Here is a 27899-nt window from a genome sequence, read left to right on the forward strand (position 1 = left end):
CGCTCCACAATAACCCAGAATAGGCAGCGGTGAACATTTTGGTTATTGATACATCACAGTGCCTGGAATAAAATATGACTATGTTTGGCCCAGGTTTTCCTGTATGGAATTCAGTAATTGTATGTTCTATCTGAGTTATTAGATCAATCTATTGAACAGCGTAGGTAAACACGGTAGAGAGAGAGAATTCGCTTTCATTGTAACTCAACAAGGGTCAAAGGAGAAGGCAGAACTTTAAAGTTTGGCAAAGGGATGGGAAAACTCCCACATTGTTACTTAGAAAGGGAAACATTATCTGAAATTACATTTATAACGTACAGTAACAAAGGGATGTCTTACTTTGATCTATTCTCTCTTTCTGTTTGCTGTTAATACAGAGACAAGAAAATCAATTTAGATCCTACCAGTCTCTCATTTAATGTCTTCCTTGTAAACTATTCTGACACTGATTTGTTTTTAATTCACCAACCTGAGGTGTTGACTTGTATATCCCCAGCAATGAATCTTTGTTTATGCACTATCACAGTATGATATATCTTTCGACTTTTCTGCTGTTGGCATAATCCTTTTTTTTTACGCTGACACAGTGAACACATTGCTGATTTTTAATGTCAGGCAGGTTGAATTACAACAAAATATCCCCCACTGAAAAAGACAATTGACGGGAACTAAATTGACATAAGTCACTACAAACATTGTAAATGTCACACGAGACAGTGAAATGAATATTAGATGGGAACAGAATTTACTAGACTGTTATCTTGAAGGAAAATGTGTTGGTGGAGTTTATATGTTGTTTTTGTTATTTACTATGGTGCAGAGCTGGGGTTTATGTAGAACATAATTAGACTGTCACAGTCAAATAATAGTTCTGTTTGTTCACTAAAGCTACAGAAGAAGTTTCTTTAAAATATACATTTGATTCTAAAGATCCATGCGGAGGGTAGATATATTACCAGCAGGATACAAAAAATGAAGCATTCTTTTAAAATCCCTTTTTTAGAAACCTAGCTTTCAAAGGCATCGGTTTTTATACTCAAAGACTGGTCGTATAGACAGGCTGACTTTCGAATGACGGGTGCACCCTTTTGATGCATCTGTGTATAGAGTTACCAGCAGTGGCAAAGGTTTAGTATGTTGTTGTTTTTTGTTTTTTTTTTCAGGTGCAAAGCACTTTTCAACTGTAAACTTACTTAAAGGGATTGTATCAAGATCACAAGTTATCCCCTTTCCACAGGATAAGGGGAGAACTTGCTCATCATTACTGAGACTTCTGCCGATCTCGAGAACGGGGCTTCTGTGTCCCTCTCTGTCTTTCACTGTAGAGTCGTTTCTCCATCCTCAGTGACATCAGAATGAATGGAGCAACCAGTTCCCCATTCAGTCTCCTTCTCACTGTGGGAGGTACAGTAAGCTCACAGTGACGAGGAGACCCCTGTTCTCTGGATCTGTAGAGAAAGTGATAACATGTGATCCTGGCACAACCTCTTTAAAATCGTATTGTTACGTTCGTGTGGGCAAATAAGCACCAGGCCCACACAAACGTGACCAAAGACACAGGTTAGGGACGGCGGACCCTTAGCTGTAGGGAAGATGACTAGGCCCCACCTACCAAGGGGAGCGATTGCCTAAATAAAGGCAGCCCCACGCTGGAACCTCGATCCTGGCTCCCCCAAAATAGGTGGTACACAGAACCAGGACAAGTACAGACAAACCCAATGCACAAACTGGTAACTGACAGATGACAAACACACTTGCCACCCAACCTCGCATGCTAAAGCAGATGGTAAAGCTGAACATAATTTTGTACATTGGCCAATGAACTTAAGCTGCAAGGCCGTGATCAAGGTTCCTCGTGTCTTGCAGTCCCTACTCTAGCAAGACACAAAACAGGCAGCACAGGACACCAAACACCCAGCAAGCTGCAAGCTGACCAGACACTACACACACAGCAAGTTGATATGACACAAACACAGACAGACAAGACTAAGGAGAGGGGCTGGGGTATATATATCTACCCCTAAACCCAGGGGATTGGCTGAGCAGAACAACCACCACACCCAGCCAGCTTAAGTAACTCTCACCTGTGCAGATGTGCTCCTGGAACCCAGAGTGCTACAAGTCCCAGAAGCACAACTTAACAAGTATGATAACCATTTATAGTATCTGAATGTATGGTTGAATTTAAAAGTTGGACAGCTGCACTAGTTTGCCTAATGTCATATACATGGCTGTATAACTTCTTAGTAAAAGTTCAGTTCATAACAATCTGTATTACATGCCCATAGTCTATGGATGTTACTGTATCTCTGTATCTGAGGCATTGCAAGGTTTTTGTCTTGTCATACTCCATAAAAAGCAATTCACTTAGAAAATTCCATACTGAGATACCGTATGGCGTCATAGTATCTATGGCTCCACAATGTGGAACCTTAGCAACTCCATGTGGCTCCGTACAGCTCTTGTGTAAATAGCTCTACCATGTTGCCTCAAGCTGGCCATGAAATATGTCAGCTGGACTTCACCATAAACATGCATACTTGGCTGAGCCACTTGTGCAGTTTGTTTCAAGGGGGAAAATTTCTGGTGAACAACTGAGTCAGTGGCTTTTCTTCCACTGGATCGGGCTTGTTGAGATCCAAAATACTGATCCCTCTTATACCTTATCATGTGTTTGAGAGTTGGCTGCCCCCATACACAAACCATTCACTGCTATTGAAGAGATAAATAGTCAGAGGTAAATTAATTCCGCATCAGTGGTAAAGAACCCCCTTAAAACATACTCCTTGTCAAAAAGAAATGAAACGCCCAGAAGTATTTGTTGTTTTTCTGCAGAACTCTGCATACAGTTACATCTCAGGCAAATATGCGAATTACTAGCATTGTGGTGTGATTAGATAAATGGTCTTGCCAACTGAGGCCCTAAGTGGTTTCACCTTTGGTCTATAAAAAGGCTCTCAGAGCCTACTTGTGTGTAGTGACATCTTTTTCCGCTTGTGTAGAGCTTGTTGACAGCTAGACATGTTTCCACAATGCAATTGAAGAGATTTTGCCCAGTTAAAGTTTGAGAGGGGTGCATTATTGGAATGCGAAAAGCTCGATGGTCGTATTGATGAATTACCTGCCACCTGGGCCATTCTCCTCGGACATATCCCAGATACTCTCGGACATATCCCAGACACTCTCCCAGTTATTTCAGACACCGATGGGGAACAGAAGTGAAGTGGAAGGCGACCAGTGTTTTACAGGCAGACTGGGACCCTGCCCCAATTACTGATGTTATGGTCTAGGGGTCCATCGCATACGACAGTTGGTCACTCCTAGTAGTGGTACAAGGGACAGTGACTGCTCAGTGATGTGTTGAAGACATCCAGACACAGGTGTTGTGTCTCATGGCGGCTTCCAAGAGGCATTTTCCAGTAGAATACTCCACTGCACACAACAAGGGTGTCAGAAAAATGCCCCCGGAATATTGCTACACTTCCGTGGTCTGTCAAGTCACCAAATTTATCACCAATAGAGCATAGTTTGCATGCTATAGAGGCTGGGTTACAGGAAGTGTCGACTGATATTCCATAGGATACCATTCAGAAATGGTATGCCTCCATGCCCGCCCATATCACATTTTGCGTCCAAGTTAGAGGAGGCCCAACATGGTACTAGAGCCTCTTATCAAGTGTACAATTTTCCAGGATCCCTGTCAATCAGGTGATTCTCTGGCCCACTTTCAGAGTAGTGGGCCAGAGGTCACCATTGTTGGTCCGGGCCAGAAGTGTAATACATAGCTTTACTTTAATTGAAATCACTGGGAACGATATTTTCCATTACACCTCCAACTTCTCATTGCCGTTGGAGCTGGAGGTGTTGTAGAAGGCATTGCTCCCATTGATTTCAAAGATTGGTATGCAGTCTACTACATTTCCAGCCCTGACCACCGATGTGGACATCTGATCCGCAACACTTGCAACTGGACAGAGGAACAGCTGATTGGGAGTGTCTGCCGCTCTGGTTCCCTGCCAATCAACTATTGATGACCTAACTTGAGGATAGGTCATCAAAAGTTGATTGGCAGAGAATACCCCTTTAAACCCATTAGATTCTGATTTGTGTGATAGACCTTTCTCAAAGTTTTGTTGCCTTTTATACAACATGCAGTACATCCCCAGTTAAGAAATACATAAATAAGAATATACATACAAGTTTCTTATTTTCTCGACAATACAGCCAATGGCTGCTTTAACCGAAGAGCCTCGTGTTGTGCAGAGTGTTAAGGCAGAAGAAATGAAGGTTGTGAGTTCAATCCCTGCATGGTTCAGATGGCCAGCTCAAGGTTGACTCCGCTTTCCATTCTTCCGAGGTTGGTAAAATGAGTATCCAGCTTACCTGAAAGTGCTGCGGAATAAGTTGGCGCTATGCAAATAACAATTGAACATAATTTGTGGAATTGTACAATACTTTGTCTATCGGCTGCATAAGAGTGCAGCATATTACTATATGATGCACATATAGCATAGCTATGTTTCCTGAGATAAGAGAAGAAAATTACTGGAATAATCCCTTTTTCCTGCCTGTATGCCCTTGCTAGTAATGGCTCAGAGTGGCATTAAATTGTTTCATGCCAAATTATGACAGGATATTGTAATATATCCTTATTCTGTTGTAACACAATGCTACAATGAACTGTGAGCTTAATAAAGTTGTTAAAGAGGGGCAAGTCTTTTTTTTGGGGGGGGGGTTAATCATGTCCTCCTTTTACAGTAGACGGAGTGAAATGTAATAGTTTTCGGACCCGTCTGGAAACGTAGCAGCCCTGCTCCATTATCATTTTTTTGAATTAATTAGCACAAAGAGTCTTATTATTATTTTTTTTAGCATCTCGCATTATCCTCGAGGCAGGGAGAGTGCTTGTGTTCTGACAGACAGCATGGCATTAATATATGTATTTTCACTAAGCCTGAAACCCTCTGTTGTTAAAAAGCTGTCAATCCACTCTAGTCAAAAAAGCTAAACTGCTTTCCAACCGCAGTGTGACAAAGATAAGACGTAAGAACTGGCTTTTTTTGTGCCTCAAAAAGTGTCACTTCCCAGGCAGGCACCAATACATTTCTCATAAATTGCTTCAAGAACATGAATGGTGAGATTAATTACACGTCTGTGGGCATTGTGAACAAAATAAAGAAAGAAGTACTGTAGTGGAATTTCTTTTTTAACATTGGTTTTAATATACTATGTTTGTTCAATTTTCCACCATGATGGCCTAATTATAGAGCATTTCTGAGGTCTTGTATGATCTGTCACAGCTTCAGCGCTTATGTCATTATTTTATTATTTACTGTGAAGAAATTGTTTAATATTTTGACCATGGGTATAAAGGGTTTGACATAAGCTTTCATATAACAGTGCAGTGGGGAGTATTGTTACATTGTATCTACAGTAGAAGTGAGAAGTAGAGCCCTATTTTACTCCCACAGGGTAAATGGTTGTGGTGTAACATTCCTAAAGTTGAAAACATGGATGAAAGTTATGCAATAAAAAGAAAATGTTTTTCTTTCCCTTAATCGTCATCTGAAACATTGCCCGATTGTGGCGACTATTGTCATAGTAATCATGGAATTCCATTGGCATAAAGTGTGAATCGTTGTATCTGTTCACATGTAATGGGAGAAGAGTAAATTACAGAGTATTCAGTGTTTCAACCTCTTTGGAATTGTGTTTAGAAAGCTTTGCCAAAGGTCCACTGTACACATTGTTCTGCACAGTAGGGGGCGCTACAGACATTTTCATTCCCATGTTTTTGAAATGGGAAAAAGACACTAGACATAAAGGTGCATAGCAATTTTTGAAATGTCCTATTAGTTTCATTCTTCCAGCAAACGTGCCTTTTCTTACAACTCTGAAATGGACTTTTCATTTATGTGCCTTCAACAATATGTTTTACAATGTTAATCTACAAAATTGAAGGTTCTGGTTAAAAATGCAAAAATGTACACTTTGATTGTTCTTTCCACGAACCCTTTATTTATAATAGAAGAAATGTCACTGTGACTGATCCTTCATCTGACACATCCAAATGGTCACCAAAGGACCCTATTAACTATAATAAAGTCGAAAGCCCTTACTGACTGACTGACTCTCTACTCTCTAACTTCCCGGTGTCGTACAAACTTGAAATTTGGCATGACCATTCTTTAGCTCCTAAATAAGAAAAGTAAAGGGGTTGCAACTTGATTATTCAATTCCAGTGTAACTAATAACACACATCTGTACCACACAAACATGAAATTTGGCACAACCATTCTTTAGATTGTAAATAGGAACAATAAAGGGGTCACAACTTGATTATTCAATTCTAAGCGCAAAAGTAAGTGAGCCCCTATGTAATGTAACTAATAACACACATCAGTAGTGGGAGGACTTTATACAGCAGCACTGAGCAGTGTAGATGTGAATCCAGCACTGAGGTAAGATAAAACACTTACTAGAAGCTGCAACCACATCATTGTGTGTTTCTCAGCATGTGATAGCTGTGACAAATACTTGCCCCACACACACACACTTTCTGTACTCTGTGTCTATACTACCAGACACAAATTTGACATGACAGCAGTCAGTGGCTAGCACAGGATTTCTTTAAAACCTAAAAATAGCACAATTTTAGGTAAAGAAAACATTAAAATTTTTGCTAATTATCACATTGCACACATTTGTTGACGAGTGACCATTGAAACATATGATCCCAAATTTGAATACTTTATTCAACATTGTGCTTAAGTCCCGCCCCCTTTAGATTAGCCGCACCTATTTTACATGAATTCTCTAAGTAAAAATATGGAGGCCAATTGTTTCTCTGTTCATTCTTCAAGACCTCTCATGTGTGTATTACAAATGCATGTATACTGTTCCTTTCAAATAGCCATCCGATTTCTGAAGTAGAAGGCACAATGTCTGGATTTAGATAAAATATTGATTGTTTAGATTCTATCTGTTCCAATTTATGAAGTAAAAATACATTATCCTACCAAAAGTAATCAGACACCTGTGCAAGAATCAAAAGTAGCATTCATTTACTATGCTAATACTTAGGGCCAAATGAGGCCCCACGAAGTGACCTTGGATACTCTCACTTTGTATGCTTTTTACTAACGTCCGATACATTTTATCTAGTATTTCTCTCCATTCTTTCTGTAAATGTCTGGCGAGTTCTGCCAAAGAAGATTAATGCTGTTCATATTTCCTGACCCGATGTTCCAGTTCATTCCAAAGATATTCAATAGGGTTCAGGTAGGGACTCTGTACAGGACAGTCCAATCGTGGAACACCCATATCCTCAAACCAACGTAAAACAGCCTTGGATTTGTGACAACGCACATAGTCTTGTTGGAAGTATTGCTGACCATTCCCAGAGTATTGTCACATTGTCAGCAGCATTATTATCTAGAATGTCAAGGTACAGCTCCGTATTCATGGTTCATGCCCCTACCACCAACGGACCAAGTCCATGTCACATATAACAGCACCAGACCGTAACGGAACCCCCACCCTACTCAGCTGTTGGCATAACACACTCTGACAAAAGGCATTCCCAGACATCCTCTACACCCAGGTATGTCCATCTGTTATTGACGATGGAGTAGAATGTTCTTTGACTGCTCAACTATCTAATGATGACACTCTTTGCACCATTGTAGACAGGCCAATGTATCTTCTTTGAGAAAACTCGCCACATGTTTTAAGAATGAATGGAGGGAAATACTAGCTAAAGTATATCAGACATTAATAGAATGCCTGCCATGTAGATTATCTGATAGGTTTGGGGTCGAAAGAGGCCCCACTACATATTAACATATGGAAATAAATGCTACGTTTGATTCCTCCCCACTGTCCAATTATTTTTGGTAGGATAGTGTACCTATTGTACCTATTTAAGCTAATATTGAATGTGGGACTGAGTGATGCATGATCAAACCAAATACATGATATAGCAGCTTGGTTAATTATAGGCAAGATAGTATGTGGTAATTACATTGTTGGATGATGGAGAATAAAACCTCATCCTAAAGAACTCCATCAATCAACACATGCATTAGAGACTGATCTTGTACCAGCAGTGTCTATATAGCTGAATGATGTTAGATTTGAATAACTGCTGATTTGTTTTGCTGTTGGATACATTTTTATTGTAGCATCAAGTACATAAAAGCTTAATAAATCTTTGAAAGTAATGTATATCCAACCCTCCTATGTCTTTACTGAAGACTACTTTTATCCTCATGAAATAAAAATACATAATAAATGGTTAGAATAAAATTACATTGCGAGATAAAAATAGGAAAGGTTTATAAATATACGTACAATACATTTTGTATATATAAAAAAAAAAAACAGAGTGCGCACTTGGTTATACATCCGGCAGAGAATATAGTGCCGGGGGTGCGGGTTTCATGAAGAGTTCTCTTGTTTTTGGCAGGATAAGTTTGTAATCCTATAGATTAGTATAGTACAGGTATGTGTCAATCTACGTGGAATACAAAGCTGTGTTCATGCATATCAATAAACATATGTACTAAAAATAAATATACAAAACCGATAAGTTGTCCAAATATTCATATAATTCATATGTTTTTGGAAAGTGGTTGGGAGTTGTGATGAATGGAAATGAGGATGGTGTTGATGTTTTGGAAGGATATACTAGGAACTGTGTGTGTGTATATATACACATCCACACACATAAATACAAATGGGTGCTTAGGGCAACGTAGAGGAGCTAAATGGGAGTCATTAGTGTATAGTATCCAAGTCTTGAGGGTGGGGATAATGGGGCTGGAAAGAGACTATAAACTCCCCATTTGGTTCATTGGGGTTGTAACTGGCTGGGAGCGAAGGAGAGAATAAACGCTGTGAGTGGATTTTTATGTTCGAAAAAGTGCAGATTTTTTTAAATGGCCGCAGACCTCGCATCCATGTGGGGGCTGTGGTGGAAATATTGGGCAAGGCAGAAATCAAGTGAGAAGAACTATAGGCTCACTTAGTTGGAATTGGATTGTAGGAGAGGCATTGGAAAGATGTGGATGGGCAGACGCCAGATGTAGGGGACAGTTCATTTCTATATTGAAGAAAATGGAATACTAAAATATAAATGGAAAATACGATATGGACATGTTAAAAATATATAAAATGGTTAGATGTAAGATAAGGATGTTGGAGTACTTATAAAAGCAGGGGAAACTTGGGAAAGAATGGCCGTTGTGTTGCTGGAAAATGGCTTCTTTTTTTGTAATGTCACAATTTGTGGAAAGATGGTATTACCGGTCTTCTGTTCTGTTTTGTTGGGGGGGGGGGGTTTTGGGAGGGGGATTTAACCTGTCAGGTGCTAATGGGCTTTTAAGGGTTTTTGCCCTCATATATGTTTCTTTAGTTTTTTGGGGAATTAAATTAGCCTTTGTTGCAGATTTTGCTGAATGTACCCCCCCAAAAAATATAGAGAAGTTCACTATTTTATCTTGTAAAATTCCAGATCCCATGATATTATACTCAATGGCCACCATTGGTGTCTAGCATCATAATCTATTTCATTGTAATGTGAAATATTGCGCTATGAACGAGGCCTTACTGATGTCTTGTGTGTACTATGATAAGAAAAATTATAATGACATTAAAGGGGTTGAACAACATGCCCCCTTTAGTTCCTGTGCTAAAATAAAGGGAGCAGTACTTACCTGTTCTCTACTGCTAGCGCTGCAGCCCCACTGTGGTTGCAGCATTTCTTGTGATAGATGTCATTGGAAGTCAGGTGACCTCTGCAGCCAATCAGAAGTTGTAGCATCACGTTCCTGAAGTCCTGGCATCACAGTAGTTAGGATGTGAACGCTAGTGCCAGGAGAACGAGTGGTGATGCAGCAGCCACTGGGTGGCTGCAGTGGGTCACCTGACGCCCGTGACAACATCTTTCACAACAAATGTCAAACCACAACAGGGTTTCAGCATGGATCTAAGTTCTGCTCTTCTTGTTTTACAACAGGAAGCACTAAGGGGGGCATGTTGTTTAGTAACCATACAACCCTATTAAACGAACATGCAGATAGAAGGTGGATCAGAATCGTTTACTAAGGCTAAAGAAAACCCAGTCTGACACTCGGTTATGTATACTTTTAATAGTCATTTTTGCTCACATAGCCTAGAGTATTCTCTGGAAATCCTTTTTTTATTCTTGCATCTTCTCAGAATAAACCCAGTTCAGATCTATAATTGTTCAGTAATTTTACGAGACGAGGCTCAAGATGACATTGAACATTGAGAAGAATGGTTTTGAGACAGCTGAGCCATTGGCAAAAAGGGAATGGTCTCCATTTGGAAAAGGTGTCTAAACAATAAAATGAGTTGGATAAACCTGTTCTAGAGTGGAAAAAGTTTGGAATACCGGAACTTTTCATCCTGCAATCTGGATGCCAAAATTGGAAATTAGCCAAAACGTTTTCAGGATGGCTACTACTGTTTGGTGAGCCTTAGCTATATGATCTGTTTGGCCACCTAAAACAGCTACATATGGTGCTTGGAAGGTGCTGTTGTTAATTAAATTTTTTTTTCTTTTCAGTTGCCCTAGTGGGACATAGCAGTGATAGCAGCCACAGTTATCTTCTTCATACCAATTTGCATACCAGATTTCCCAGAGCAGCATGGCCTATAAGTCTCTTCAGACCTACTTGCTATTAACCACATGGAGAAACTGCACCCCTCCTAGCCTATATCACAGGCCTCTCACTCAGCCTGTCAGAAACCTACTGTACACGGACGAGAGGCAAAAACCCTGAAACCGCCTGTCTGCACATGATTATCTTTTCCCTATGGAGCGGACTCTGGTTTGGCTTACATTCCCACTCATGTTAGAAGACCTGTTAAAAGGTCAGACACTGACTTATAACAAAGCTGGCTTTCCAGTAGGTGGTCGATGGGGGCATTGTACCATCTTTAATTTGCATACAAAATTTCCCAGAGTAGCACTGCATGGCCTAGAAGTCTCCTCTTGGCTTCTTATCGCTCTTCACAAGGAGAAACCGTACCACTCTTTACCTTTTTCATACATGACGTGGTTCTGCTTTGTACTAGAGGATACTTTATGTATTAGGGATCCTCAGAACTATGAATTCTGGTCAGTCCCCATAAATCCTTATCAGAATCACAAATGAGCCTTTCAGTAGAATAAGCTGGTGAGAAACGTGTTGAAACGTGATCCTATGAGAAGGCAGTTTGCTAGAGAATAGACTGGTGCCCTAACATCAAGATAATCTTCTTCCACCGCATTTCTTGGGTCGATCGCAATCTACAATTTGGTAGCATTGCCCCAAATTAATTGCTTTCAAGAAAAGTATGACCTTATCATTAGCATTCCAACAATAACCTACCGGACTCCCCATATTTGCCCTGCAGATCTGTTTGTAGAAGTGGGTTATTTTATAGCAGCCAGTGCCTGCAGGTCATTGACAGACCATACAGTACTACAGAACATTGTTACTGCCTTTATAAAGTGAAGCTTTATACTGAGCCTTTATATCCACATACAAGGTCCTACGGTTAGACCAACTTTGAAGTAATCATTAGGTCGATCCACATACGTCAGTGAATAAGTTGGTCAATTATCACTATAGAAACCTGGACCTAGGAAAAGTAAAGCATTAAAAAGAAGCCTGAAGCCACTGAAAGATTTTCGTATTTGAGAATTCTGTAGTGTCCTATATCACGTATCTTGGGGAAATTAAATTAGGTTGGAATGCACTGGCGAGTGGCTTTTCTAAAATCAAGAATCAATAACAAGTTAGTTTAATGCCAGGCAGACTGAAGCGTGGCTGCATGCTCTACTTTCCTCTCGCATCTAAACGATTGAATGGCTCCCCTCTCATTTCAGCCTCTTCAGTAAACTCCTAATGATCTCAATTGCAATGTCAGGGGGTCACACAGCCTGCCTGACAACTGTCTCTTCTTGTCTGCTTCTATAGAGCATTTCTGATCATTCCCATATCTAGCACTATGCTTCACTACCCACAAAACTAAACAACCCAACTTATTCACTTCCAGGAGATCAAAAGCAAACGGCTCTGTGCATTGAATGTAGAGATCCCTTCTAATGTACACTTTTAGTTTTTATAGAAACAGATCTTTTCTTTGGTGTTTATTCTGACAAGCCATGTCTTATTACTGATTTATAACTTCAGGAATATACAGCTCTTGCTGATATAGAAGTGCCATTCGAAAGTATTTACACCCGCCCAACTTGTTGCTATTTCTGTTTTGTTGCATTACAATCTGGAATTCTAAAAGATTTTTGGGGCATTTTTACCATTTGATTTACCCAACATGCCTGCCACTTTGAAGGTGCAAAATATATTTTTTTTACTGTGCTGCAAGCAAAGGCAGAAGACTTTAATTCGCATGATTACTTATCCTTGAAAGTCAGTACTTTGTGGAGCCACCGTTTGCTGCAATTACAGATGCACACCACTTGGGGTATATGTCTGTCAGCTTCTAGATACTGAGATTGTTGTCCATTCTTCAACGCAAAGTTGCGTTGAAGAACTCCTTCCTGTAATAGTGTCCAGCAGTCTTTAAGTCATGCCACAGATCCTTAATTGGATTGGTCTCTGCCAATGAAAAACATCCCATCAGCATGATGCTGCCACTACCATGCCTCAGTGTGGGAATGGTGTACTTGGTCGGATGGGAAATGTTGGGTTTATGCCATACATAGTGCTTCTCATTAAGGACAGAAAGTTCAGTTTTAGGCCTCGTTCACACAAGCGTGCATTTGTACGTGCAAATCCGTGCGTACACCTACGTGCCAAAACACGCGTGAACAAAGCTCCGTGCAGCACCGCTTTTAATTGGGCCACCACTGCTGCCGGCGGCCCCGTTAAAAGCAATGGCCTGCCGGCAACCCCTGCTGTGATTTTTGGGGAAGGGCTTTAAATAGAAGCCCTTACCTGAAAATCATCCCTAGCTGTAGTAAAAATAATATATATACTTCCCTCTCCACCGCTGCCGGGGCTCAGGCGCGTCTAGCTACTTGTTCTCCCTGCACTGTAATGAAGTTCTTTCAGCAGGCGGGAAAATCCCCGCCTGCAGAAAAGGCTGCATCTGATTGGCTGAGCGCACAACCAATCACAGGTAGCGCTCAGCCATTCATTAAATAACAGCTGAGCACTGCCTGTGATTCCTTACAGCGCTCAGGCAATTACAGGCAGCACCCAGCCATTCATTGGATTCAATTAATTGAAATCAATGAGAGAGCATCACGATCCTCTGCCACAGCTGTGGCAGTGGATTCTTTACTCTCTGTGGGGGTTCCCTTTGTCACTGAAAACTGTAAACACAGACATGTAAACACAGCATAGGGAACCAATGGTTCTAATAGACGCGCGGTTATGTGCGCACGATTGTACGCAGATAAACACACTCATCTGAATGAGTCTTTTCTGACCAGAGAACCTTCTTCCATGGGCTTGGGGAGCCTGCGACATGCTGTTCAATGAACTCCAAACCTTTTTCTTCTCAAGTTTTCTTTAACCAATGGCTTTTTTCCTGGCTGTTCTTCCATAAAGCCTCAGTCTGTGGTCCTATGGACACATACTTCCATCTTCACTGTGGATCTTCAGCTCTCCTTCAGAGTTATCGTGGTCTTTGTTGAATCTCTAATTAATGGCCTCCCTAATGCTCTCCCTGCCTGATGTTTTGGTAGGCAGCCTTCTGTTGTCAGGTTTGTAGCGTTGTCATATTTTAGCCATTGTGTTATGGATTTAATGGTGCTCCGTCGGATGCTTAAGGCTTAGGGTATATGTTTAAGAGCCCAATCCTGATCTATACACAACCTTGTATCTGACCTCTTTGGTCTTCATGTTGCTTGCTTGGTGGTGTTTTAGACTCAAGGTCCTTTCAGAAGAGGTGTACGTGTATTTGTACTGACATAATAAAAAATTAGTTTCATTTAGCTTGAGGAAGGGTCCATAGAAAATCTGAAAGCTCACTATAACATCATGTATTTTTGTTAGCCATTCAAAGGTATCATATCTACAAGATTACTTGGTTTCTCTTACTGAGAACAAACACACTTTACTGACATAAAGAAACACTTTGATTGCACACAGGGGGACTGTATTAAACTAAATTAGGTAAATTCTGAAGTTAATTGGTTGGACCAGAGCTTATTTAGGGTTTTGTAGCAAATGGGGTTAATGCATACACACACACAACTTTTCTGTTCATATTTTTAATTTTTTAAAGTTTTTTTATTCCAGTGTTACCATTTGGACTATTTTGTAAGGTCCATTATGTAAAATCTAAATTTTAATGTAAGGAGCATTCTCACAAGGCACTGTATGCCCAAGTAACATAGTATGTTAGGCCGAAAATAGACATATGTCCTTACAGTTCAGCCAATTACACCCCAAATGTTGATTAAGAGGAAGGCAAGAAAAACCCAGTGATGTAGAAACCAATTTTCCCCATTTAAGGCATCCAGGCCCCTCTTTAATTTTCTTATTGAGTTCACCATCATCGTGTCCTTGGGCAGAGAGTTCCATAGTCTCACTGCTGTAACAGTAAACCCCCCCCCCCCCTTCTATATCTGTGTCGAAACCTCTAAACGTAGAGGGCGCCCCGTTTTACATTCACCGCCCTGTGTATAAATAGATCGTGGGAGAGATCTCTGTTTTGTCCTCAGCTATCTTTTTTTTTATCGTAAATAACCCCAAATTTTGATCACCTCTCTGGGTATTGTAATCTGTACATTCCATTAATTACTTTAGTTTCCCGCCTTTGAACCCGCTCAAGCTCTGATATGTCCTTCTTGAGTACCGGTGTCCAAAACCACAATACTCCATGTATGGTCTGACCAGTGACCTGTAAAGAAGAAGAACAGGTCATTTTACCAGGTCATTAATTCATCCTGAAGAGATGATATTTTGTAGGGGAGTACGTAATACTTACAACTCCTCAGCCCCCTGAGGCGCAGCTGAACGGCTTCCGGGTGTACGGCTAGTGGACGTCCTGTAACAGCTGCAGTCAATCATAGGCCGCAGTGTCACTGTCCCAAACTAATGGCATTATGGCGCCCAAGATGCGAGCGCTGATGTCAGGACTTCAGACGGTGACACTGAAGCCTCTGATTGGCTGCTGCTGTCACCTGACATCCGCTGGCCATACATGAGAAAGTGGCAGCATTTACTCTAGACTATGTCTTTATACTAGACTGCTGAGTGACTGAACTTGACTGACAGACTGATCACATCCTATGCATTAAATGTGGACTAACATATACAGTAGATTGTGGATTAACTTACCATAGCGTTGTCATCCTATTACCAAATATTACGCTTACATGCGTATGCACCCATGTGTATATATTGTGTGTATAAACTATATTGTACTATTGCGGCATTGTATACCACATTTGTGTGTGCTGTATGTCGTACTATGCATATACCATGTGTTCTGCATGTGTGATTGTTCTCTGTAAGGTAATATTGTTAGATGTGATTGTGATGCCTTTTAATCATCGGGAAATACCAGAATAAATCTGAAGTGTGTATACGAGTATAACATATAAAAGTGCACCGACATGCCCAGCAAGAACATACAAGGCAGCTTCCTGCGAATGACGCTATGAAGTAAGTATTACCTCTAGAGGAGTTGTAATCCGTCATTGAACTTGAGCCGATGACCTGAACTGACTCTAATCTAAAGTTTTAGATTGCATGTGCGACCACTTTAGCTGCGGTCTGGAATCCTTCAGGAATGAATTAGTTTACATTTCCCTTTTTAGCGCAAAAGAAATATGAAAAGAAAAATGTCAATAAATAAAAGCAAATGCTGTGTGTCATGTCTACACCTGAATCCGGTGCCCTCGAGTATGCGCGGTGAAGTAAGTGGAATAATACAGAAGATGCGTGTGCTTCCGTGTACAAAGGACCAGTCGATATTCCCACAGCAGTGTAGTGATGAAGTGTTTACTTCTGTTCAGTTTAAAGATCTGTTACCATCTGGAACACAAAAGCATGCAACATTAAAATTATAGATGTTTTCCCACAGACGGTCTGGTTTACAGACAGGCTGTTATTTTCCAGTTGTCCTTGAGCATGCTTTGTTGGTTCTACATTGAATGCCATTTCACATCTACGTACAGCGAGTCGAGTAAAGCTCTGTTCACCGTTCTGTTCTATTCTGTCATGTTTCCATTGCTTACTGATGAGCAGAATAAAGTAGCATGCTGCTCTATTCTATCCATTAAAAGAATAATGAAAACACAGAACCAATCCATTACAAGCCCAATGGGATCCGACAATATTAAACCGATCCATCATATCAGTCATGGTGTCTGTAAAAAAAAAAATATGATGTCAATGTGAACAAAGAACAGCTATAGGTACTTTGCATTACTTTTCATGTAGCATTCCTGATGCAGTATACAAAGCTATATTCACAATTTTCCTGGGAGCTACTGAAATCAGCCAACAGATACAGCTCAGGCCTATCTAAATGAGCGCTTCACTTTGGACAATTCAATTTTGTTAGAAATTTTCACTGAAAATGAGTCGATCGCTGATTGTCTAATAGCTTGGTCCACCAGCAAGTAGTTGGGATTCAAGGGTCCTTTTTTTCTGTAGTGACACCACAGGTGTAATAAGGTATTGCACATTAGCTATCACTGGGCTGTTTGTGTAAGGCTACATTCACACGGGCAAGTATGATGTTGGGACGAAAAACCCGGCCCTATATTACGCTTGTCAGCGTGCATTTTACCTAAGGATTCAAGGCGTCTTTCATGCAAAAAGGCCTCGCATCACTTCTGGGAAATTGCGATCCTCCGGCACTTGTTTCACGCGCATGATGGGATTTGCAAGTGTTTCCCATTGATTTCAATGGGAAACATCACGCCGCACTCACATACACATCACACGGCACGTGATTTGTTTGACTGTCCCATTGAAAACAATGAATGATGTGTTCCGAGGGATTCGAGAAAATAGGACATGCAGCGATTTATTTTTTTACCTCGCAGCATCACTGTGATGGAAAGGTAGAAAACCTTGCTCAGGTGTATTTTTGTTTGCATGATTATTGTGTGTCTCGCAACGCACAAAACTCGCGTGAGTTTTGCATTCGTGTGCATGTAGCCTATGGCTGCTATTACACTGCAGCATTCCTCCCCAACTAAATGCAATCGGAGCTCTGCTGATTGCTGCCGGCACCTCTACTGGTGATGCTGTTTGAATTGACAATTCCAAGTGCCAGCTAGAATTGTTTCTTCTCTGCATTTTGCAAGGGAAACGTACTGCATGTGACAGCGGCCAAAGGCTTGGTTCAAACTGTGCTTCAGTTCACACTTTGCCTTCTTTCTCTGGGTTCCCTTTGAGAACAGTACTCAGCCACTGACTTTAATGTGTCAAACAGAAAGCAAAGGTGCAAACTTTGGTTTCCATTTGACCTGGTTTCCATTCTTTTCTGTTGTCTTTGAAGGACAAAATAGTGTAGTCAACCCTGAAAGTCAACGGTCCCATACAGTGCTTCATTTGCATAATCTTTTCAGGTGTTCAGTTGGAACCCCGGGATAGAAAGGCTGAGTGTAGAATGAAACATATTCTGAACCTAGTCCTATTAAATGGATATTTTGAGTCCTCCAGATGGGAAATCACTCTTTATAGGCACACTATACTCTGACCAATTGATGAGTTTCCTATTTCCTAAGATTAGAAGATTACATTTCTTAAGGGGGATGGGGTGAAAAAATTGAGCAACTTTGCCATTGGTTTATGGTTTTTGTTTTTGCAGCATGGCGTTCTATGGGTCATTGCTACCGTATTATGAATATGCCAAAATTATATAGTTCTGTTAGCTGTGGAAAAACCATAAACATTGTTGGCGAGGTGGCCGCGATGGCTTGACAGAGGGAGCCCCCTCCCTCTGTCTAATCACTTAAATGCTGCTATCAGTATTATCTGGGTATTCGAGCAGGATATTGGTTATATAATACTCCTGACACAGGCAGATTATGGCACAGGCAGAGCTCCTGAGTCCAAGCTATCACTGCGACTCAATTATTCATACATGTGGACACGCAACAATCTAAACTTTTGACATGTCGATCTGACATGTCAAAAGTTTTTTTTAAATACGCAGTTACTCTTCAAAGTGTAAAATGGTCTTCTGAAATGAATTTACCCATCTGCAGCTGTGTCCTATAACACCATAGAGACAGAAGTAAAGAAATGTTGCTGAAAATATTCAGTAATTAACTGGTCACAAATTCTAGGCCAGACCATTCTTGTACCTTTCATAATTCAAACTTATCAGTCATTCTGCTCTTTTGTTTTTTTTTTCCTATCTGGGCAAAGGGTTTTGAGGATGATTCATGTCAAACACTTTGGTAGCTGCTTGCCAAGGCCATTCCAAAAGATGACAAGCTGTCACTGCTGGCCCAGGCTGCGTGGTAAATTCAATTCCTTTGTTGTCATTTGTGAATAGCTGTGACATGACTTGTTTTGATTTGTGCTTGCAAAGATTGATCCATCACAAGTCGGGATTGTCTGGATATTTACTGTGGGTTTTGACTTAAAAAGGGCAAATTTCTGAAAACAAACAGAACCTCACCCCTTTAGTAATTTACGGACTGTAAATATGAGCACGTTTTCAAATTACATGAAAGGTGGTTTACACAGAATTAGACAAAATATATCATATCGATGCCCTATTCTCTGGATGGGTATTGTGGTTCAAGCTGCACGCAAAACGGCTCTTCCAGGTCGGAACGTAATCTATTGTCCTAAAAGAACAGATATAGACTCAATATACTAACACGGATAGCAGAAAAAAAATATATATGTGTGTGTATGTGTATATATATATATGTGTGTGTGTGTATATATATATACATATATATATGTGTGTGTGTGTGTATATATGTGTGTGTGTGTATATATATGTATATATATATATTTTGAAACCAATAAGTGGGGAGAAAGGGAAATCTGACCCTAACCTACTTAAAGGGAGGAGACCCTAACTAAAGGTGGAGCACTTGCCCTGATGAGGGCAATCGCACATCGGGAACCTAGGGTGACTCTGACTCTGTACACAAGGGCATAATGAACGCAAAAGAATAAATAGCAAATAGTCAGGAGATAGATTATACAACACCCCAGATAACGCTAAAAGTCAAAAAGAGTTATCGGAACTGAGGCACAGGATGGGAGCTGCCAACTTCATCAAAAACCCATTCAAGCTAAGAGTATAACTGTGAAGAGGGGCTGGAATAAAGGTATACAGACAAGTACTGATTGGATAACTTCTCAGCCAACCAGTCCATCCACACACAGGAAAGAAGTACTTTTGTTAGCTTCCAGCACCAAAATGACACTGAGCAGGTGCCAGCATGTGGATCATATGGATCGGGGCTGACAGTGACATTACTACGGTACTGATCCAACATGGTCCGTGAGCCATAACAATAGGTTAAACGTGTCAGATTGGTGGGGGTCCGCTGCTTGGGATCACCACTGATCAGCTGTCTGAAGTAACGGGCACTAAGATGTATACCATACTTCATACCATTAATAGCTCAATGTATTTCATAGTGACTGTGGCTGGTGTAGCAGCTCTGTCTCATTCACTTGAATGGGATTGGGCTTCTGTTAGGCCTTGTGACTGGTGAATGTGAGGTTATAGGCCCCAGAAGAGGCCAGCAGGGCTTACTTAAGTGCCATGGCCTTTTCAGTCAGCTGATTGGCAAGGGTTCTGAACAGCAGTTTACAGCATAGAAAATAGTAACTAATACTTCCCTATTGGTCTAAAGTTGTTGGATGGGTTAATATGACTAACTTTGGCTATGATACAGCACAAGCAAGTTAAGTATTCCCCTTTGTTATAGTGTAATATGAGGGTCTGGAAACTTCTTAAGTCCAATGAAATTAATTAAAACTCAAAACTCCTAAGAAGCTTTGTACAGCTTTGTAAAACTTCATTTGCTGGTCCTGTTCATTGACGTCCCATTGAAGGTGGTGGTACTTTGCTGGCACTGTAGCTAAAAGCTGATTCTTAAAAGTAAGCACACATGTAAGAAATATGTACAGGTATGACCATGTAACAAATGCATGCGGTGCATACAGTACATACAAAAACAGTCAATATTTTACATAAACATTACCTGTTCGTGCATGGTTTATGACTGGCTACTGGAGCTATTTTGCATTGGAGATTACAAATGCCAGTATGCTCTTCCTGCCTCCCTTGTGCCATGTAGTACCACTGCAGTTTCTCAAGAGGGTCACAGCTGTAGGAATCCCTGACAAGCCTGGCTCTCATCCCCCATATCCCCAACCCAGTTTCCCCATAGGGCAGCTCTAAATCAAATCTTGCACAAACAGGACACTTGGCATCTCCAAGATTACAATGTCAAGCAACCACAACACGTTCAGAGTCAGCTAGGGGTATCTCCACAATGCACTGCAGTTGAGGTCTTCATAATCTCCAAGGCCATGCACACTTATGCTTTACAGCTCTCAGCAGTAATCATAGAGACCTCTTTGGCAGTCCCATCGACTCTCTACTGAGTGGCTAAGCGAAGCTGAGTATAATGCTTTGGTGGTCCTGTGGACATTAACGTAGCAGCATGCATGTTCAACCACCATTCTATTCAAATAGCAGGACGTGGGAACCTCATTTCCATGATGTTTCGAGGGCCTCCAATCCAAACACTTATGTCTTCTCCTATGGAGAGGGAAAAGTTTAAATCTTGGGACAACCCATTTAAGGAAACAGTCTGGGTGGGTGAGGTGGATCTAGTGCTTCTCGGCACTCCTGAATTTGGGCTATTAAATACAGAAACTTAATAGCAAGTGCATTTTATGTATTTTCTTACAGGGCTTGTCTTTAGAGGATCTTTTATAACCAGGTATTTTTAATTTTTGGCCTCTCTTCTGCTAAATTTAAGTAGGCACAATGTAGAACACCTGTCTATAGTGTCATAGAACATATGGTAAAGGTGTGTTTATCATATAGTTCCAGATTTGCAATTCAGCTAAAAAATGTAAGAAATGTGATGACCACCGGTGATATAAATTTAGCAAAAGGCGGCTTGCTGATTTTTCTTCATGTGCCATCTTCAATTTATACACTGGGAGAGATTTTCACTGTGTATCATTTAACTAACCATTAATAAATGTTCTGCTTTGAGGGTGCCAGCTAGAATATGCTAGAGATATTCCTCTAAACATGTTCTTGACCCTTAGAAATATATTACATTTTCGATAAATACATTTCTGGTGGACCTAAGAGAATGTCTACCAGCCAATAGTTATTCAATGCCAAGATGCCTTGTAAATGAAAGTTGAAGGACGGTGTTTGCCATATGTCTTGAAGCACTTTTTGGGCACAAAACAACTGTTAAACTCGGACATTTCCAAATTTCATTCTCTTGAAAATAATAGTAATTCAGTTTGTAATTTGATTTTCGTTTCTTAACTTGTTTTTTTGTTTGTTTTTTTTTGTCCCCTCTTAGAAATACCTCCGAAACTTTTTCTCTGTGATGCTGAAGTCTCCAACATCGCCATTGCATATTGATAAGGTCAGCCTGACCCTTTCTAAGCATACAATCTGCGAGTTCTCACCTTTCTTCAAAAAAGGAGTTTTTGACTACAGTAGCCATGGTACTGGCTAAGAATGAAAACAAGTGTGCCTTTCTGTATAAAATGTGTGAAGAAAAGCAAAAAAACAACAAAGACATAATGTTTCTACAATGAACATGCTGCACTTCCATGTAATTTCTGTAATGTTTCAACTCATGGGAACACTTTATAGTACAATGTATTTTGGCACATTGAATGATTGTAGTTCAAATGTCTGTAGGATTGAATGGGCTGATCAGAAAGAACTTTAAGACTAATTGTCTGCCTTGCTGCTTTGGAAGATAGGGTTTCTCAACAGAAAAGATCCCTAATGTGTTATGTTCTGGACTAAGTTTATTTATAAAATGGCTATATTACTAATCTTAACATGCATTTGAGCAGGTCTAGTTGGGGCTTATTCCATGAACTATAGGAAGAAATGATTCTCTCCAAAATCAAGGAGGACATTCTGACTAAAAATATATGTTGGCATCCCATAACTAAATGCACAATAACAGAAACCATTTCCATACATGTTAAGGGCTTCTTTGAGCTGGCTAGGCAATAAAAACTTCTTACCTTTCATACATGTTAGAAATATATGTGTACAGCGTCTTGTGTGTCCGGGACAAATAGTATATAATTTCTATAGAAAATTATATATGGACACTCACCTGGTGCCTGGATGTGGTAACCCAGATTTTGGGGAACCCACCAGCACCTGGAGTTCGGGTTTGCCTTTCAATATCAATCCCCTTCCTTGATCCGGCAGGTATGCTGGAGAGACGTCCTGGAGTCGATGAAAGGCTCACCAGTCTTCCTAACCCGTGGAGCGTGGAGCACTTTTTTCTTCCTATGAATTTCTTTCGTACATGTAGAAACCCTTGGAGCTACAACCCAGTCATACCCATAAGAATCTTGAAATATTCTGATGTTTTTACTATGTTTTTTGACAAACTACCGTGTTTCCCCGAAGATATGACACTCTTATATTAATTTTTGCCCCAGAAGAGTCAGTGTCTTATATTCAGGGTGGGGGGTGGCTTATGCTCACCTGGTCCACGGCATCTGGGTCCCTGGTGCTGCTGATCCCAGGCGGCGAAGCGGCAGGCTGCAGTGTCCTAGGCGTTCACACAGAACTCTCCTTCTGGTGATGAGGCTTTGAATACCACACCTCCAGCAAGCGAGTGCTGTGATTGGCTGCGCTACGGCACTAGTGAGCCAATCAGGACCAGCGCTCGATGAGTCAAGCCATTCAGTGATATCATTCAGTGAATGGCTGTGAATGATCGAGCGCTGGCTCTGATTGGCTGCCACTCAATCCAATCACAGCACTCGCTTGCTGGAGGCGGGGTAATCAAAGACCCGTCACCAGAAGGAGAGTTTTGCAGCCCCGGGGACCAGCGCGCGAGATGTAGATGCCGCCGGCTCTGTGAGTATTGATGTGTTTTGGTTTTTTTAAATTTGTTAGGACTTATTTTCGGAGAACGGCTTATTTTCAGGGAAAACCGTGTAAGGAATGTGTGCATCGGTTGCTTGTCCCAAATAATAAATTCTCCGGAGAGTTCTGATGCTTCATGTTAAATAGTCGTACCAGACTCTTTCATCACTCCTGCCTTCACGGAATTCAGAATCCAAGACCACATGTTAAAAGGTTTCTAAAGGATTTATAAAAAGCTTCATATGTGGCTTAAATCGTAAAAAAGCAACTATGATTTTAGTATAATTTTATTTTTTTTCACCATTGCCCCTCCAGTCGTCATTGCATCCTGTTGAAAGAAATGTAGTGGAGACTGATGATGGGCAGCGGTGGGAGAAGAGCAGAGTATTTACAACCCAACATATTACAGTGTGTTGTATTACTATGTTAAGAACATATATGAATCTCAAAATCACTTAGATACATATGCAATCTAGAAAGCTGAGGAAATCCCATCAATGAAAGGTTAATTTACAGTGAAGCATTTTTGTGCAGTAGTTATTCTTTTCCTGTGTCCAGCTTACATTTGCTTACAATTATTGTGCAACACTAGGGCAAATGTCAGCAGTAATGAAAACCAACTAGATTTCAACTGTTTGCCCAGGAAATTATGAAACTTGAAGCTGATATTTATATTGATTTGCCGTGGACAATAACATAGAACGACCTACAGTACAATATGTACAGCTACATTGTGGGCGGAGAGAATGAAGCTGCCTGTAGTTTAAGTTACTTGACCACTTTGCTGTGAAAACTGTGGTACAGCTGTTGGCTTTTTGACCATATTGGCATAGACAACCCAATTTGTTTTGGCCCAATTTGATGCAACCGTAATGCAAGTCTTTTCTCCTTTCTCTTTTTCAATATGAGGACAGAGAAACATTTCACCAGTTGTCCATATTTGTGGGATGTTTATTTGACTATGGCCAACTTGACGGTGTTTTGGCTAAAAAGCAATTAATTTGAAAATTTTGGAAGTTTGAATAAGGTTTTTGCTTTTCATGATCAGTTTATAAAATATTTAAATGCACTTAGTTGTTAAATATATAAATCCACACATTTTTCTAACCTTACACATTACAGGTCAGTTTATTGGCGTATGTTGGCTGATTAAACAATACAATGCACTTATCTAAATTTCAGAATATTCATGCCATTATTGTGCATACTGTAGATATGCTCATATAATCTACAGCATAATAAAAATCTTCATCAAATCTCTAATTAACAAAGCACTAAAGATTTTTTTAACTGTACTTTAATGAAAGCAAGTATACAGTATGCAGAGGAAGCTATGAAATGCTAGAGGCATCTAAGCACATCTAGTTTACGTGAAAACACTGCTATGCAGTTTTATTTTTACTATATCTGGATTCAATAACCAACACTTATAGCACTTGCATATTTTTACACTGCAGATGAGAAATGGCAATGATACCGTTATAAAGCCTTTTACCTTTTGTTGAGTATACTGGAGTTGCTTCAGTTGTCAAATCTTGGCATTTGACAACTGGGTATCTGCTCACAGACTGCTGTGGGTGGAGTAATTCCGATAATACTACTTTAAGGACTTGCATCCTAAAGATCATTTCTATCCTAAATGAAATGTTAACTAGTAATTCTAAATTCTTCAGTTGTTCTTTGTCAATTTGTAAAGAATTCTGTTAAGTTGTGTCTTAAGCTCCATTTAGATGGGACAAATGTTGGGCCCGACACTCGTCCCCGCACATACTAGCTCCCATGCACCTGCATGAAGCTAGTATCGCTGGTTCACAGCTGGGATCACTCAGTGTAAATAGCAACCGTTCAGTGTTTAACTGCTGCTATGTTATGTCAATGGTGAGGGGTGGGGGAGTGCGAGGAGAGAAATCTCCTCCAGCCTCCCTGCTGTGAGCCAGTGATACTAGCTCCCGTGCAGGGAGGAGTGTCGAGCATTGTTTGCCCGACATCCGTACCGTCTAAATGGATGTTTAGTAGAGATGAGCGAGCACGCTCGGTAAGGTCAGTTACTCGAGTGAGCCTCGCTCATCTCTAGTAACTGCCTTCTCCTTCGAGCATGCTTGGGGGGGGGGGTAGTGAAATCTCTCTCTCCCACCCCCCCACGTGGCTCCCCCCCCCCCCCCCCCCGAGCACACTCGGAGGAGAAGGCAGTTACTTGAGATGAGCGAGGCTCGCTCGAGCAACTGACTTTACCGAGCATGCTCACTCATCTCTAATCTTTAGCCTTCTCTGCTCCAAAGGAATGGGTCATAAAACAAGTAAAAATATAACGAAAGTTTTACAGTATTTTTCTTTTTCTGATCCGAATTGCATCAAAAACTACATGTATAAATACTATTGTTTAAATGAGAAGAGAAAGAATCAACATTCAAAAAGATCCAGTAATAGAAGAGCACAACATAGCACTTAATATTTTTCTTACCCTTATGTGGAAAGTCACAAAGCAATTTCTTCATCTACTTGAAAAGGTTTGCTGAAGAAGAACCTAACAAAATCACTGTTAACATTTTGATACCGACACACTGAACATTTTGTCAGCAAGATGTCTTAATTCGAAGTGTTTGTTTTTGTTTTTTTGGGGGGTGGGGGGTTATTAAACATAGTCACCCGTTCACTAGTTGTTTAATATAAGAGCTTCCAATCTTAGCAATAAGCAGAAGTGTAATTCACCTGAAACCTCAACCAATGATATGTCCATAAAAGCAGTCCACCCTCAGAACTTAGGCTTGCATGAACAATGGCTTTTGAGTATTTTTGAGTCGAAGAGATAGAGCTTTGGGATTTGCTTCCTCTGATGAGAAATAATAGAATGTCACACACAGGTCCATGTTCTTTGTTACACAGGTTTAGCTCTTCTGACCGAGGTATATCTCATCATAACTGTTTTATTGTAGCACACACAGTCTTGAATTTGTGTGATAAAGTTGCTCATGTCGTGATAATCTCAGTAAGACTAATTTATTAAAGAGGAGCAGTCACCAGATAATGCCCTAAGAGTTTTAGGCTAGTTCTTGGAATATAACTTGCTTAATTACCCATAAGCGCCCATCCAAAATAGGTAGAGAAGAGGACTGTACATAATTAGTGATGAGCGAGCATACTCGCTAAGGGCAATTGCTTGAGCGAGCATTGCCCTTAGCGAGTACCTGCCCGCTTCGGGTGCCGGCGCGGGTGACAGGTAAGTTGCGTCAGTGAGCGGGGGGGAGAGAGGGAGAGAGAGATCTCCCCTTTGTTCCTCCCCGCTCTCCCCCGCAGCTCCCTGCCCGCGGCCGGCAGCCGAACCTTTTCTCTCGAGCGGGCAGGTACTCGCTAAGGGCAATGCTCGCTTGAGCAATTGCCCTTAGCGAGTATGCTCGCTCATCACTATACATAATATAGTCAACAAATGATCATCTGCGTTGCCAAATTCAAATTGCTTTACAAGAAAGGGGTCGATCATTCAATGACATTTGATGAAACCGATACTAAAAGAAGTCAACATAATCGGTTATTCATTCATTTTCTGTACAGGAGAATTGATGGGAACGCAGCAAGCATTGCGCCTCCAAAATGTTTTTTGATTATTCACTTCAGTCATTTGTGCTTTTTTTTGTTTGTTTCTGCAAATAAGTACTTATAGTAAAGAAGGAAAATCAGGCCATAAAGTTTAAGTGTGAACATAAGTGCTTAATTCTTAAAACAAGCCTAGAAAATTGAAACATAGTCTATATTTGGTTGAAGTGGCAGAAGGGTGATAGAACTTAGTTAAACAAAAACCTAGATAACTCACTGAAAATTATCTTGGATCATAGAGACAACTCTATGCTCATGGCATGTTTTTTCCCCTTCACCGTGCTAATATCACAGCTATGTACACTCCAGCGTTTGAATGTGAAACCAAGAGGAACTTTTTCCTTGGCTTAATATTCTTATGGGCACAATTATGCTATACGTCGATTTCCATTCATTTCATAGACTGTAGAAGAATGATTTTGTTTCAGTTGTTACCTCAAATATTAATAAATTCTGCACTGATTACATGTACATTAATATTTGTATGTTTCTAGTTTATAAATACTTTGACACGAGCCATTTAATTGCAGTGTAATTAAGTTTTGACATGTTTATGTAATATTTGTTATGGCATGTGACCATTTGGCGCTGGTAAGAGCATTTGTAATAACACAGTGTAAATGGTACGATGCCATCTTCATTGTATATATAAAGATTGTATCACTGTTTATATCGCTAATTCGAACATACTTTTTGACAATCTGTTTTTCACTGACAATATATAACTTTTTGTTTCATTGTTAAGCCTGATTGCATTATTTTGCATTTGACCTAGAATGCCGCAGCACTGTGACAAAGTATTTCTGGACCATGCCAGTGTAAGCTGTACTCCTCAGCTACATGCAGTGGAAGCAGCCTTCTTGTTTCATTGACTGCTCATAATAATGCAGTGCACATGACTACAGCAACCAATTGGACTTCAGCTGTCATTTTTCTCACACTTTGACTATAAACTGTCTTCCATTTTTGTCTGTATAAATTGACTATTTTGCATCTCAAATCTCTGTAGTTACTTGTGGCCAGGTGGCCCCATCCACTGTGTGTAGTTGATGTATGTATTAGTATGAATGGTCTTCTCTATACCTATACTTTTTATGTAATAATATCAACTATGCACATAAATCTAATGCTTATATATTTAATTACATTAAATCAGCAGGATCAGATCTTTGTCACTCTTTCTCATTTTTTCATATTGGAGTGGTTGAGTATGAAACATTGAA

At 40.4% G+C, this 27899-nt stretch overlaps 1 protein-coding gene across 2 annotated transcripts in view; it reads left to right on the top strand.

Annotated features, from left to right (window-relative positions):
• Positions 1-24833, top strand: part of KIF16B (kinesin family member 16B) — a 342084-nt gene extending 317251 nt beyond the window's left edge. For both annotated transcript variants that reach the window (XM_066595622.1, XM_066595623.1), the window contains one exon: positions 21539-24833. In XM_066595622.1, coding sequence (XP_066451719.1) covers positions 21539-21697 — 159 coding nt within the window. In that variant the 3' untranslated portion in view covers positions 21698-24833. The remainder of the gene's footprint in view (positions 1-21538) is intronic.
• The last annotated feature ends 3066 nt before the right edge of the window (positions 24834-27899 follow it).

Source organism: Eleutherodactylus coqui, chromosome 3, assembly GCF_035609145.1.
Source record: "Eleutherodactylus coqui strain aEleCoq1 chromosome 3, aEleCoq1.hap1, whole genome shotgun sequence".
Lineage (NCBI taxonomy): Eukaryota > Metazoa > Chordata > Amphibia > Anura > Eleutherodactylidae > Eleutherodactylus > Eleutherodactylus coqui.